General features: G+C 44.1%; 1 protein-coding gene across 1 annotated transcript in view; it reads right to left on the bottom strand.

Moving 5' to 3' along the window:
- The window catches only part of D2HGDH (D-2-hydroxyglutarate dehydrogenase), a 34670-nt gene that overhangs the window by 9945 nt on the left and 8514 nt on the right, over positions 1–16211 (bottom strand). The window contains 5 exon segments of the mRNA XM_020989019.2: positions 1553–1696; positions 2963–3131; positions 6559–6752; positions 8566–8705; positions 11951–12008. Of these exon segments, the coding sequence (XP_020844678.2) occupies positions 1553–1696; positions 2963–3131; positions 6559–6752; positions 8566–8705; positions 11951–12008 (705 nt within the window).

Consider the following 16211-nt stretch of genomic DNA (forward strand, 5'->3'; position numbering starts at 1 on the left):
TGGGATGGCTTCAAATCTAGGCTTTCTTCTGAGGATGCTGCTCCTCGGTAAGGTTCAGGGAGGCCAGTACCCAAAGCCTGGCCATCAGATAACTGGTTTAGCCACAGCAACTCAAGAAATCATCTGCTAAATCTCAGAGGGACAGTCACGGCCATCAGGGGATAAGACTAAGCTCTGGGAGCCTTCTGGGGATCAGCCATAGTCCTAGGAAAGTTCCCGAATGCAATTCAGGCTGCTCTCCCTCCTCTTCCACTCTGACTGCCACGCATCTTCACTGGCATCTCCTGCCCCAGGCAACTTCTGTACTCTCAGAAATGTGCTCAGTCCTTAACCTCTACATGTTTCTCTCTGACTGCCCCTTGGCCCATCTGTTGGCTTCTCCATCTATGGACAACTCTACTTCTGATCTTGCAGCTCATATGTCAAAATCACTTTTCTCCTTATCCTCTTGCAAGTCACTAACAGCTCTTTCATCTTCCATCTTAGAAATTTGTTTCCTCCCAAATGGGGAGTCTTTAGAGGTAGCATGGAAGGTCAAGGGAAGAAGAGAAAGGAGAAATGGATCACACTGCTCCAAGCTGAGCTTGGATCCGTCCATCACTACTCTTTGGGTCCACTCCTGAACGACCTAAGAGGACAGTCACCTGGGGCGTATCTCTCCATCTCATCTAGAGGACAGCCAGAGACCTGCCACTAGCTGCCTCGCTGAAGTAGACACAAACTACATCCCTGGCCTGCCCCAATCTAAGAGTTTAGTGACCAAACTGAAAAAGGAAGCAAACTTAGTCCAGTGTGACAGTCTTCGCAAACTATCAGCTCTAAGCGATTGCTTCCTTCCTTCCTAAGGAAGTCTTGGATTGAAGTGATTTGTTTTCCTGTCATACTTATATGCAGTTAGACCCTACATTCTTTAAAGATAGGAATCGCATTCTACCTCATCTCAGTAACCCTAGTGCCTACCAGTATCTTCTACACAGCTGGTGCCCAACACATGTTTGTTGAATTATATTGAGCATTAATACCCCTGCCACAGACGCAAACCAAAGCAGGGCCCAAACTCTATGCTATTTTCAGAGAGGCAATGTGATCATATGGAAAGAAAACAGGCTTAGGAGGCAGGAAGCTAGGGTTCCAGCCCCAGATCTTCTGTGGAAGCAGCTGAAAAACCAAGGACAAACCACTTGCTCTCTCTAAGTCTGTAAAATGGGGGCCTTGGCCTCAAGGGTGCCTTAAAATCTCCAAGTCTAACACAGCACGATGCAGTGACAGACTCCAAAATTACAGGCTTTCAATTTAAGGAGATCCATTACTGCACGTGGCATCACCAAAGGGCATCCCAACATAAACTTTTCCATGTCCTATTTTTCTGTGTATTTCTGACATTTCTCCAAGTCAGCTGCTGAAAACAACTCTGCTGAGCCCGTATTTCTTTTTTTTCCCCACATTGATATATTAAGGTTTAGAACTAACATTTAACACCCAACCAATAAAACACACTTCCTAAAGAGCAGTAGCAATTTGATTTCACACCACAAGAAGACAGAAATGGTACCTTTGACAGGGTTGGACAGTCGGAGGTGATTCTCTACCAGCTGCATGCATTTGTTATCCATGAACTCATAGGCAGACAGGATTTCCCCCAGCATTCCCTTGCAGGTACTGAAGGTTTTCAGAACTTCAGCAAAACCTGGACAACCTTTCCACGGAAGGTCAAAGCATTAGAAATAGCCTCATTGATCACATCTGGAAGGCATCACTGGTTACAAATAGGAGAACCAGGGGCAGCTAGGTGGCACAATGGATACAGCACCAGCCCTGGAGTCAGGAGGACCTGAGTTCAAATCTGGCCTCAGACACATAACACTTACTAGTTATGTGACTCTGGGCAAGTCACTTAACCCCAACTGCCTTGCCAAAATAAAATAAAATAAAATAACATAAAATAACATAACATAACATAACATAACATAACATAACATAACATAACATAACATAACAAAATAAAATAAAATAAAATAAATAAAAAAAATTAAAAAAAATTAAAAAAATTTAAAAAATTAAAAAAATAAAAAAATTAAAATAAAATAAAATAAAATAAAATAAAATAAAATAAAATAAAATAAAATAAAAATGGGAGAACAGATCCTCACCCCAAGCAATGCCTCCCATGCTCCCTTCTAGAGGCATACAATGCGATGTCATTCCAGTGGAACAGGAGCTCATACACCAAAGAGAAACTCATAAGACATAACACAGGTGATAAGATGGGTGGGATCCACCCCTAAACCTATAGGCTGACAGTGTTATCTTTGAACATGAAAGATAACAAACACATGCCAAGGACAAAGATGACTTTGGGATTTTTCCAAACCTTGAAACTAGTTCTTGTAACAATGGGTCCTTTTACACTTAAGAGTTCACCTCTAGTAGGATTCTAAATAGTGAACAACATGGGGGAATAGTATGAGTGGATTCTATTGGAGACTAAAGTTGGGTTTTTAAAGGGAGTTGGCATAGAGAAGGCATCTAACAGATGTTAAATGAAGGAATGTATCCTGCTTGCACTTACAGATTGAAGTTGAGGGGCTTTTTTCTAATTCAAAGGGAGCTGGCACAGCGAAGGCTGCCTGACTGATTGAATGAAGGTAGCCTGGTTCCAGCGCTATATCAACTCCTTCAGGGCCTAAGATGCCAGCTGCACCATTAGTTTTGACAGCCCAGATAAAGGCCGGATGGTGACATGCAAGGTGAAGTGATCCCACTTGGGATGGAGCTTTGTGCTTCCCAGTGCTTCCTGTTCAGATTCAGCTCCCCATAGTCAAAGTAAGTTAGAAAAAGAAGGCCTGAGTCTCCAGCAAGCAAAGAGCTTCATGTTCAGCTCAAACCTGTCCCCGCCCACCCTCCCAAACTTCCACTGGACTTTGCCTCTAATGTTAAGGGGGAGTCACCCTGCTGGTCCTACCTAGGAATGCCAAGTTCACAGCCTTAGGTTTCCGAGGACACAGAATGGAAACAGCAGTGATGACGCCCAAGGTGCCCTCTGAGCCAATAAAAAGCTGCTTGAGGTCATAGCCAGTGTTGTCCTTCCTCAGGGAAGTTAAGCAGTCCAGAACGAGGCCATCAGCCAGCACCTGGCAGGGGAAAGGGGAAAGCACGAGTTTGAAATGGCATGCTGACATTTAGAGAAAGCCCCCAGGGCTGATGAGTGCTCTGAAAATAAGTGAAGAAGCATGTTTATATCTCCTAGTCAGCCATCAGCAGATGGCAAAGTAATAACAATTTTGCTCTTGAAGCTTTGAGATTTGGCAAATGTTAGTGAAGACACAGTTTACATGAGGACGGCCAGCTGGGGCATGCACGCACACACGCATACACTATACAAAAGGCTATGCCCAATCAGACGTCTCTGTCATGTTTTGAAAAGGATCAAACCATAGCAACACTAATAGTTAAGTGACGTGCTCTTTAGAGCCTTCAGGAGGACTCTGGCTATCCTCAGGAAAGTACTTTTTTTTTTAATGGAACTTCAAGGAGAGGTGCCAGGGACTCAACAGGAAGCTTCTTGTTAGCTGCTGATGGTCAACTTTGTGGGGAAAAAACATACGTAACCTTTGGATTGACCCTGTGTGACATCACCCACAAATGCTCATCGTTCGTCACTGACCACGGCACAGCGCGAGGTCTCCATCAGTGAAAGCCATGCCGTGCAAACGTCAGCGGCCCAGGGCACCCAAGGGCTGCACCCACTGACCCTACAACCCACAACCTGCTCCCTTCACTCCTGCTCAGCTGCTTTTGCCACTTAGGCCTCTTCATTTTCCTACTAACGCTCATTTTTTTCTCCTGAAATAACCTATTCAGACCCATTTTACTCATGTGCGGTGCAATCCACAAAGGATCGGGGATTTTATCAACATGAAGAATTCTTAGATTGAGATTCATCCATAACCATGATAAAAGCAAGCATTTATATGGTCCTTGAAGGTCTGGACTACGCACGCGCATGTATATGTGTGTATACATGTATGCATGCATGTGTATTTATATACCTACATGCATTGTACATGTATGCGTGTGTGTAGTCGATCCTCAACATTCATACATTTAACTTTCATGACTTTAAGCATTCACATGATTTTATTAATAACCTCATTTTCGTGTTGGCAATCACACACATTCACGGGTATGTACAGTGGAGCGCCTGGCACCCTCCCAGGTGCTCCGCTGGTCTTATTCTGTGCACTCGTTGTATATTTTCATCATTTGCTTTTAAAACTCAAATTCTGTGCCACAGTTATGCCCCACCCCCCCAAAGTACAGTGCAAGTTCTTTGGGCCCTAAGCCCAAGCGTGCAAAGTCAGTGATGCGGCTCAGTGACAACATAAAGGTGTTAGATAAATCTTCAGCCAGCATGTCTGCAGCCTCTGTGGGTCACAGGTTTGGTGTCACTGAATCAGAGGTTTGTTATATAGTACAATGCCCTCACACCACCATCTGGCATAATGGAAGGGAAAATTTGAGTTAAAAAATGTTTTAGTTTTAAGAATTTTATTTGCTGTAGTAATTATGGTGTTGTAGATTTCATGTGTTATAAAAAATAAATATTATATAAAATCATCTTTTATTGAGATTTTTAGCACAAAAACTCAGAGAATTGTTTGTTTTTTAAATAATATGTTATTTTTCCCCAATTACATGTAAAAACAAAAGGTCACAGAATTCTAAGGAATTACTAGTGAAAAATGTTTTGCATGTTACCAATTTTATTTTATGGGTTATTTCATATTTACTGTATTAGGAAAAGTGCATATTATCAGAATTAATGCTTTGCTATAGAGAATTTTATGCAGAAAAGTGTATTTTCAGTAGTCTCTAGAGCAAGATGACAGGTTTTGGTAGTAGCAGGAACCTCACCTCTATTTCCCATAGGTTCCACGTACAACATTCACATTTTTTACTTTTGCACTATTTTCTAGGAATGTTGCTCCTGCGAAAGTTAAAGATTGACTGTATGTGTGTGTGTGTGTGTGTGTGTGTGTGTGTGTGTGTGTGTATGCATGCGCATGCGCATAAAATCTCATTAGATCCTTACAGCAATCCTGGGAGGTAAGCACTATTATTATCCCCATTTTACACATGAAGAAACTAAGGCAGACAGACGTTCAGTGTCTTACCCAGAGTCAAACAACTAGTATGTGTCTGAGGCAGCACTGGAACTCAGGCCTTCCGGACTCCAGGCCCATCACTCTGCGCACTACGGTATCACCTAGCCACCACTAAGCAGCACTGACTTAGTTACTGGGTCCCAAGGAGTTGCCTGAGGCTGAGCAAGGTTCAGTGCCTTACCCAGGATCACCCAGCTAGGAAAACGTCCAAGGCAGAATTCAAACTTGGGTCTTCCTGTCTCCAAGGTCAGCCTCCTCCCCGCTCTGCTACATTGATGCAATTAGAGACATACACACACACACACACACACACACACACACACACACACACACTCTGGGGAACACCCTCCTGATGCTGATCTAGGGGAAAGGTTGGCAGTAATCTGTTACACTTTTACTTTACTGTTGCTTTAGGAGTCCTGATTGTGCTCAGGACATAGCTACATTCACATACCAATGATCCATTTGATTGCAGGGCTTGGCACTACTTCCAAAGCCAGAGAGAAGCAGGAGCACCCAATTGGGAAATGAAGGGAAAACGGAAAGAGAGCTGAGGAAACAAACAGAACGGGACTTTCTGCTGGAAATGGCAAGATGACAAGAAACCCACTCCAAATCTGAAGCCCAACACATTCGTCAAGATCCATGGAAAGACGTATATCCACTGGTGGTCACTGACTGGCTTGGGAAGTCAAAGCCGAGGTCTGGGCTGTCATTACGTCACGTCCACGGCTGCCTTCCTCCTGAATCTGCCCCTCCTGCCTACTTACACCATCTCTGCCCTTAGACAGTCAAGCTGGTGTCAGTGGAAATCGGCATCGGGGCATCTTCGAGAAACAAAATTAAGGACGTGAGCATTATAATCACAGCAGCTCTCACCTGCCTCTCGCTCTATGAAGATTTGGAAAGCACTTTACAAGTATGGTCTTTGATCCTCACAAGTCCCCAGTGAGGGAGGCTCTGTTATTGTTCCCACTTTAATAGATAAGGAAATAAGTGAGGCTCCCAGTTTGGGGTCATCGCCCAGGCTCACCCAGCTAGTATCTGAGATGGGGTTTGATCCAGCTTAGTGTGACTTTGGGGTCAATGTTCTATTCATCATACCATGCTGAAACATTCTACAAGCTACTGAATAGCAAACACACACACACACACACACACACACACACTATGCTGAGTGTGAAAATGATCATAGATTTTTACATATGAAGCCCCAAATAATATCCCTTAATAGTGATCATAAGATTGAGGTAAATAGCAATGGTTTGGGTTTTTTTTTAAATAATTATGAAAGGACTAACATATTGCATTCACAAGTAGCAAGAATAGAATTGTCTACACCCAATTGTGAACAACAGTGTTCTAAAGTTTGCTCAAGGCTTGGATGTCTTACCACTTCTAGTCCGAGAACTGTCCCATGCAGAGAGCCGTATCTCAGAAATCTGAGACCACCTGCATTAGTGGCCACATTTCCGCCAATGTGACAACTACCCTTCGCTCCCAAATCAAGGGGCATGATGAAATCTCTTTCCTCTACATACTGGTTCAGCTGCTCAAGGATACACCCAGCCTGGCAAACTAGAATTCCTGAAAACACCAAATTCAAGTTATTGTCACATACTCACCTTTGGCAAAAGACAAGTAATTTCTAACTACAGCTGTTACACCTCCCAAGCTACATCTGGTACTTAGAAAGAATCCTGGCTTAAGTGAAGGAGTCATCACCACCCTCCTCTCCCCCTGCCCCAGATCAGTGGAGAGGGCGAGAAAGAAGCCTTCATCCTTTACCTCAGGAATTAGAAATACCTTTGCTAGAATGATTAAACAATTGGTTCCCATGCAGTAAGAAAAAAGGAGAAAAGAAGGAAGTAGAAAAGGTGTTGAAAGAAAGAAAGGAGTGGATGATAAAGGGTCTAGAGGGGGAAATGACAAGCACATAAATGGAAAGGCTAGCACTATCTGTGTCTCCTGAAGCCAATAAATATGGAAATATCATAAGGCTGTGTCATCTGAGTAGTTGGCAAACACAAAAAAAACTGGATAAACATTTAAAATGAATTTCACTGATTTTCCAGGCTTGTTCATCTTCTATATGAATTGGGTAATTTTTCTGGTGAGTCATGAACGAAATCAAATTTTCCTCATTGTTCTATATGTATGAAGAGTTTTGGTCAATATCTACAAAATATTTTCCTAAATTAACCAAGTTTTTCTTGAACACCAACTACAATGAAGACCACAAAGTTAAAAAGGCATGAGAAATGCAAAATAGTAGACTTTATCAAAAAAAAAAAATTTAAGTGCTGATGCCATGCAAAACACCAAACACAGCTCTGAGAGTTCAGAAAAGATGTGGTCCTGTCCTCATGGAGCTTACAGTCTAGTAAAGGGACGTGACACCAACAACTACAATACAAAATGAGACCTAAGTGTCTAAGTGTGAGGCATGAACAAGGAATTGTCATCAGCTGGGAGATGAAGGAAGATTTCCTGTAAAAGGTGTCATTTGGAAGGGCAAGATTGGGTGAGAAGATGTTCTAAACACAGGAAATTGATAGGCGGGTAGCAATGGATCTGTTTTGACTGGGTCAGAGAATGAAGAAAGAGAAGGAGTATACGATAAGGTAGGAACAGCATTAGGAAGATTATCCAGGCAGGGGCAAGAAGGCTATTATTAGAGGCGAATTGGGGGGGGGTTTGAAAAGAGCAGTTCAGAGGTTCCTGCAATGATCCAGGAGGGTGCTAATGAGGTTTCCTGCTAGGCAGAGCGCCAGGGGAATAGGGAGGAGGGGTGGACTCCAGAAATAGAAAAGAATGAAACTGACAAGACTTTGTAACTCATCAGCTATGTGGGAGGAGTTAAAGATAGCACCATCATTTCAAATGTGGGAGATTTGGCAAGGCAGAGCAGTCCTGACAGACAGTGAATTAAGGAGGAAGTGGTGGGATCTTGGCTCAGTCTTGGCTCATTTTTTGGACTGAAAAGCAACAATAACTTTGCGCTCCTTGTTCTATAGCTCAGTGGAGGTCAGATAAGAATAACCACCTTGTATTTCTATGGAGTTTTACAGTTTACAAAGTGCTTTCACATGGATTAATTATCTTATTTATCTTCACAACCACATTATGGTTGGGCCTTATATTCTCTTTGTTACAGATCAGGAAACTGAGGCTTGAAAAAGGTTTAATGACATCCCCAGATAATTTGGTAGCAGAGCCAGAGCTAGAATACAAGTTATTAGCTTTACTGTTTAAACAGATAATAGCATGCTATAGTGGAAGGCAGCTCTGCCTCTCAATCTGAAAGCAAATTATACTTAAACTAAGAAAGAGATTCCAGGCTTCTCTCTAGCTCCTATGTGGCCCCAAGAAGCACTTGAAAGAGCCCAAGGCAACTCACCAGCCATAGTGTCGAAGCTGATGACTTGATTCATCAGTGCCGTAGAGAGGATAATTTCATCAAAGACAGGGACGCTGCCCCCCACCATACCTGTGTTCCCCCCCTGAGGATTGACAGCCAGGTTCCTCTTATTGCAGTACCTAAAATAGAAAACACAAAGTTGGTGATCCCAGGGAGCTAAAGATACTATTATTAGAAAAGAGAATGGGATATTTTTCTTCTCATGCCCATGCCTAAGGCATAAACACTTGAGCACAGACAAAATTAAGTGCCTAGAAGATTTTGCCTTCTGTGTGGCCCTGGAATTTCACTGGTTTAGTGAACTACCCAAGGAGGAGATATCCCTTCTCTGTGACTTAGTCTGACAGTTACCTGGGATAGGAAGGTTACAAGACTTGCCCAGGGTCACAGAGTCAATCAACCAATAAACATTTAGTAAGTGCCTACTGGGGCAGTTAGATGGCTTAGTAAATAGAGCTCCAGGACTGGAATCAATAAGACCTGACTTCAAATGTGGCCTCAGACACTTCCTAGCTATGTGACCCTGGGCAAGTCACTTAACCTTGTTTGCCTCACTTTCCTTGTCTGTAAAATGAGCTGGAGAAGGAAATGGAAAACCACTCCAGGATCTTTGCCAAGAAAACCTCAAATGGAGTCATGAAAAGTCAGACACAACTGAAATGATTGAATAAAGTGCCTACCATGTGCCAGGCACAGTGCTAAGAGCTGAGGATAAAAAGAAGGGGGGGTGGGAACAGCCACTGCCTTTAAGGAGCTCACAGTCTAATAGAGGAGAGAGACATCATGCAAATAAATGACTCTGTACAGGACAGATAAGAAATAATCAACAGAGGAAAGGCACTAGAATTAAGAGGGAGAGAGAAAGGCCAATTGGGAAAATCCACTATGGGTCAGAATCAAGACTCGAACTCAGGTCACCCTGACTTTGAGTCTAGCTCTCTGTCCACTAAGGGAAAGACATCACCTCTCCAAACATACGTACATACATACATACACATACATGAATAAATGAATGAATGAATGGGACTAGCAGAGAACAACCGAAAATAAGACACAGCACTTCAAGTCTCTCAGTAACATATATTCTGGGACATCTTCAAATACCTTGAAAGGATGTCTGACTTCAGGAAGACAGAAGTCACAAAGACGGCACAGTGGGTAGAGCGCTGGACCTGGAGTCAGGAAGACCTGAGCTCAAATACATTTCAGACACTTGGCTGTGTGACCCTGACCACAAAAAGGAACTTCTCTCAGCCTCGGTTTCCTTGTTTGTAAAATGGGGATAACAAGAGCACCAAGCTCACAGAGTGGTGAGGATCAAATGGGATTATCCATGAAAAGTACTTTGTAACCCTTAAAGCCCCTCTTATGCAAATACTCGCCATGGCATTAACATGTGAACACTGGCACACGTCCTAAGGCCAGAGCTTTCCCCCAAGGAAGCATCCACGGCAGAAAGAACACTTGTGTCAATGTTCTCCCGTCACCAACCATGGAATCACAGGAGATCTCCCGCATGTACTTTAGGTATCTAAATAAAAGTTAAAATAAGGCTTCAAGATCCACTTCCGTGTCAGCCTCCAGTAATCAACCCTACAGGATTCCCTTTTTTGCTCGACTGCCACCTTGGTATTTGTATATTCCTTTTTATTTTTTTTCCAACTAAACCTGCAATTTCACCTGTGTCAGGAAATGCTCTTTCTAGCAAGACACAAGGGTACCTGATGTGCTACTGGCAGTGTCAGCGAGGGGGAGGGGCACTCAGAGGTCAAGGGAGCAGGCCAAGGTCACCCAGCCAGGGTCACCCAGGATGGGACTTGAACCCAGGTCATTCCTGGGCCAGCTAAGTACCCATCATGCCCTGCAGCTTCTGTGTATTCCTTATTAACTTAGTACTCCAAAAAAACACTCCTTATCAACTCCAAGGAATGATTTCCTAGTTTCTTTTGAAGGTTGTACAAAGAAACATTCCTCCTACAGGCTGGCCCTGGTTATCCACCTCTTTAGCTCCTGTGAGGTAGAGATGGTGTCCTTTCTTCATCCTCTACTTCCCCCAATGACAAGCACAACACTCAGTGCGATGCAGCCACTGGTCTGGTCTGTTCACTGAACTGTGACTGAGGACGGGTCAAAGCGGCTGTTCAGCACGTGTGCCAGTTTTGATTCACCTCATGAGGCTATCAACTATCACCTAGTCTGGAATTCAAGAAATTCTTCTCGATAGATATTTAGGGCCTGCCAATGCAAGGGGCAAGGGCAGGCTCCGAGAAGGCCTTGCCATCAAGAAGCTTACATTCTCCTGTGGAAATTCAACTCATCAGCAGCGAAGTTGATACAAAGTAATCCCAAGAGGGCTAGAGGGGGAGCAGGAAAGGCCTCCGGGGAGAGACGGTGGCTGGCTGGGGAAGGGAACTGCCCACTGCCCGCTATGGAAGCCATCCAAAAGTGGAGGAGAGGAGGCAGCAGGTTCCTCCTCACTGGGGGCCCGAAGGAGGGGCCAGCCGAGCACTTGGTGGGGACACGATGAAGGCCAATCAGCTAGAACTGGACCAGACGCCTCGGAGGCGTCTTCCCCCACTTTGCTTCCAGGATCCTGTAAACCCGTCTTCCTCTGACATCTCCAGTCAGCCTCCAGGCCACCTTCCCTCAGCGGCTGCAGCCCTTAACCACCAAGTGCATTCACAAGAGGCTCCCTGGACAAATCTACTCCCAGCAGCCACTCGTACACACCGGACAGAGATGTCCAGAGAAGACTAGAGATGAGTGAGGAGCATGGCACTTGAGAGGGATTTCGGTTTTTAGTCACGTCTCTCCCCTTCCCCGCCCAGGGAATACAAAAGAGCAGCCGAATTCACAGACATCTTAAGCACGGTATATGATAGCATATGAAATATTCATCACCCAGAGCTTCCCCCTCCCCCACATACACACTTCTACAGACAAGGGGAGGGGGGAGCCCAGTGCAACCAGGTGCATTTCCCACCTGGCTGTGCTACTTTGGGACTTGGGGAACTTCATCAAGCCCCAGGAAGCTCATCACCACTACTGCCCCTCTGACTGGAGGGGAAACCAGGAACTCCAAAGCTGCATTTAAGGAGCGGCCTCCGGAGAACAATCATGTTCTCTGTGACTTCTCTACAACACCCCCCACATCGGTACCTTACCTCTGCCTTCCCCCCCCTCCCACTTTCCAGCTTCCTTTCATAGGTTATCTTTTTCCATTAGACTGTAAGCACCTCGAGGGCAGGGACCGTATTGCTTTTTTCTTATTTGTATCCCCAGCACTTAGCACTTAGCAAACAGCAGGTACTTGATAAATGGTCACTGACATTGTCCGCATCCTCCTAACAGTTTCTCCAGTTACCTGAGTATTTGGGAGACCTCTTCTGTTGTCTTGGGCCTCAGCAGCACTTTACTGCAGCCTGTCACAAAACCAAAAGATAGTCAAGCTCGCGCAAGGGCTTTAAATAAGCAAAAATGTAAAAACCATAAAAAGATGTTCCTCATTACTTAATAATATTATTCAAGCATTTCTCACTTGGGTCCAGGCTGGGTCTTGCCTAAAAAAACGAAAAGGATGATAATGAAGGTTTTAAAAGCCATCAACAACAAATAAGAACTCCAATTAGAAGGTTTACAAAGTGTTTCTTTCCCAACAGCACATGAGCACTTGTGGGATGCTATCTGTGTTTTTACTTACTTAGTAACAAATACTACAGCTACACCACAGCCCAACAACCTTAACTCAGTCCAAAGAAAACCTGGACAGCATATTCCAGGCTGAAGCCAGTTTTCTCCTTGTGAAAGAATCAGAACACAGAAAGGATTTCAGAAAAGAATCCCAGCAAAGAACTGCAAAGTTATCAGAAGCCAGTGGAAAGACCATCACCAATAATAAGAGAAAAGCACATTCCAAACACCCAGGAAAAGGGAAAAATGACAAGACACAGTCATCGTGACAGGAAGGGCAGGCACACTCCCAAATTCTTGGTGGAACTGGGAATTGGGCTGTTTCTGGAAAATAATTTTGAGTTGGGCAAGAAAAGCCATTAAAATGCTGGTTAATTCAGAAAGACCATTACTGAGCATATGCACTTAATAGGTCAAAGATAGGAAAGATAACACTGTATCTCAAAACATTCAGAGCAGTACTTTCTGCCGCAGGAAAAAAAAAAACAGAAATGAAAATGGTTGGTGATTGACCGGGAAACAGCTGAACAAACTGTGGGTATAGGAATGTAACAGAACATTATTACATGTTAGAAATAACAAGTGGAAACACGAGGGAAATTATACGAACTGACCCAGAGGGAAGTAAATAGAACCAAGAAGACGTACACACATGACAATACAACAGAATAAACAGAAAGGTAAGGAAGGAGAGAAGGAGGGAATGAGGGAAGGAAGAAAGGAGGGAGGGAAGGTAGACTATTATAATGACCAAGTCTGGACCAGAGAAGAATTGAAAAAATGCATCTCCTTCACCTCTTTACAAGGGAGCAGACAACAGTATAGACTATCGCACAGGTTGTTAAATTTGTTGTGTTGTTTACTTTTGCTGAATCTACTTTTCTCATATTTATGGGAAGGGGAGGGATGTATTCAGAAATGAAAATGTAAAATGAATATATACATATCATATATAATGTAAAAATATAAAGCAAGGTATCAATAAACATAAGGTAAAAAAGACAGCAATAATTACAGGAGTCTGCGAAAAGATGAGAAATTTGGGTTCATCAATTTTTTTTAAAAGAATCCTACATTTCTATGTAAAGCTAAATAGAAACAGGATTGAAGAAGAGAAAATACATCAGGGGAACCCACATCATCTCAATTATTTTATCAAGGCAAATCTAACTCTATCCTAGGAAATTTGTCTGCTGCACCACATTAAATTTGAAGAGGCCTTAATGAAAGGTCCGAATGACAATTCTTCTAAGAGTATTCAGGACACCAACTTCACTAAGCGAACCTTCTAGCCTGTTGGTCGAATGACTGGTTGATTACCGACTCAACAAGAGGCACTGAGGGGCAGCTAGGTGGTGCAGTGCATAGAGCACTGGCCCTGGAGTCAGGAGAACCTGAGTTCAAATCCGGCCTCAGACCAAACACTTGACACTTATACTAGCTGTGTGACCCTGGGCAAGTCACTTAACCCCAATTGCCTCACTAAGAAAAGAAAAAGAAAGGAGGCACTGATCCCTCAGCACTCTCCCAAAACCGTGTCTTTCTCAAGCCAGATGCTGCACTCTGACTCAAACAGCTGTAGCCCAGGATCTCTCCCCACCCAGCCTGGGCCTCCAACTATTTCACCTCCCTCCCTCTGCAGGGCTTATCTAGAAAGTCTCCTCTGCTGATCTCCTCTAGATCATCTCAAAGGCCCCTTCTTAGGAGTCTGGCTTAAATTCAACACACATTTTAAGTCCCTAGTAGATACAAGGCGTTGTGCTAGGTTATGGGGAGACAGAAATAAATAAATAAATGTGTCTTCCAGAAACAGGGAGCGCACTAGCAGAGGTGCAAGCTGTAAAGAGCTCAGTCCAGTACAGGATACATGTCAGGTGTCAGACCAAAAGGCTTAGGGCAGAGGTGTCAAACCCTAACAGAAACATGCCTAAGGATCCCTGTGAAGGAATACTGACTTGGAAAACCACACAGTTAATATTATCTCTGTTTTACCCTATTTTTATTTATTTTGTTAAATACTTCCCAATTAGGTTTTCATGTGGTTCGGGCTGTACTGGGAGTGCTGTGGGCTGCACGCCATCTGGGGACAAGTGCTTGACACCTCTGCCCCTAGGAATACTTGAGAGAGAAAACACTTTCAGTTGGGAGGAATCCAGGAAGACTTCATGAAGGAAGTGCCACCTGAGCTGAGCCTTGAAGGAAAAGAAGAATTTTAACAGATGTCACTGAAGAGGGCATGTGCTCCAGATATGGGGAATGGCCCGGGTAAATACAGAGGTGGGAAATGATGGATCTAATTGGGGGAGGGAGGGCGGGGGAACCTACTATTTTGTTTAACTAGATCCTGAAAAGCGTGAAGGAAAGTATGATAGGATGGAGCGTAGAGCAGCAGCCCACCACCAGCTTGGGGAAGGCTTGAAATGCTGGACTAAGGCATCTGTCATTTATACTCCACCCAACAGGGAACTCCAGAATGTTCTCGAGCATGGAACTCAGGCTCTGTGTGCAGACTGACCTGTGTGTCAGGAAAATGATGTTGGCCCACTAATGATCCTCATTCAAGTTTCTTACGATTTTTTTTAATCAAAATTCACTTTGAGAAGAAAGTTTAGGGTCTCCAAACAATCCTGGTAACAATGAAGGGCCTAACTGGAACAAAATGAATTATTACATAGCAATTAAAAGTCGCACCAGAAAAGCTCTCAGTGCCAGAACACAGCAAACGTTGCTCTGACTATGGAGGGGAGAGCCCTGAGAAGCTCTGAAATTTATCAGTCCCTCTCTTAGGCACTATGATGGATTGCTAGAATAGAACCGGACCAAAGGCAGAAAAGCTTCAGATTCCAGAAGGGAAAGGCACAAGTGAAACCACAAGCTAATGCGGGGACAGCAAACAGACGTCTCAACACCAGGGCAAAAGTCAGTGACTTGCAGAAAATGGGACTAGCTCACAAGTGCAATGCTTGACGGTTCACAAACTACTTTCCTCACCTCCACCTCCTGAATGGGTGGCTTCCTGCAAGTCTCAGCTCAGATATGGCATCCTGCAAGGGGCCTTTCCAAGCTCCCCTGGCTGCTAAAGCCTTCCTCTCCCATACCACCTTCCATCTACTCTGTGGCACACTTTCTATATCCTAATCATGTGCATACTGCTTCACTTATTAGGATATAAGTTCCTGGGGATGAACCCAAGATGACAGAGTGGTAGGGGGAAATAGGGTGAGATCCTGTCCACGGACTCTTCCAGACAGAACTAGAAAATGCACCAGGCCCCATCTTGACGGTAAAATCCAGAAAAAGTCACAGTGAATCCTTTGTCCAGCCCAGGTCAGCAAAGGGAGGGAGGGAGAAAGAGAGAGAAAGGCAGCTTGATTCATGTGTCCCCCTCTGATCCCTATCATCAGGGTTCACAGAAAATGTTCAATGAGACAAGGTCTGAGAGTGGTTCTTAAGAAATGGATGGAAAGAGAGAAGGAGAGGGATACACTAGGTGGGAGGAGAGGAGGAGCAGGGTTAGTGGAAATTATCTCACATAATCAGGATACACAACGAAATTTCTATATAAATAAGGAGGCAGCGGCGGTGGGAGGAGCAGGTAACACCTGAACCTCACAGCTGAACTGGTCAAAAGAAGGAAGGAGAGAGAGAGAGAGAGAGGGGAGGGAGACAGAGAGAGAGAGAGGGAGGGAGGAGGAGGAGAGAGGAGAGGAAAGAAGAGAAGAGAGGAGAGGAAGGGGGGAGAGAGAGAGAGAGAAAATGAGAAGAGGAGAGGAGAGAGAGAGGAGAGGAAGAGAGGAGAGAGAGAGAGAGATAGTTGAGTATAGTAATAAACGTCATTATTCAAGGGCAGCTAGATGGTGCAGTGGATAGAGTGCCAGGCTGAAGTCAGGAAGACTCATCTTCCTGAATTCAAATCTGACCTCAAACACTTACTA

This window comes from Phascolarctos cinereus, unplaced genomic scaffold, assembly GCF_003287225.1.
Source record: "Phascolarctos cinereus isolate Bilbo 61053 unplaced genomic scaffold, phaCin_HiC Scaffold_7;HRSCAF=346, whole genome shotgun sequence".
NCBI lineage: Eukaryota > Metazoa > Chordata > Mammalia > Diprotodontia > Phascolarctidae > Phascolarctos > Phascolarctos cinereus.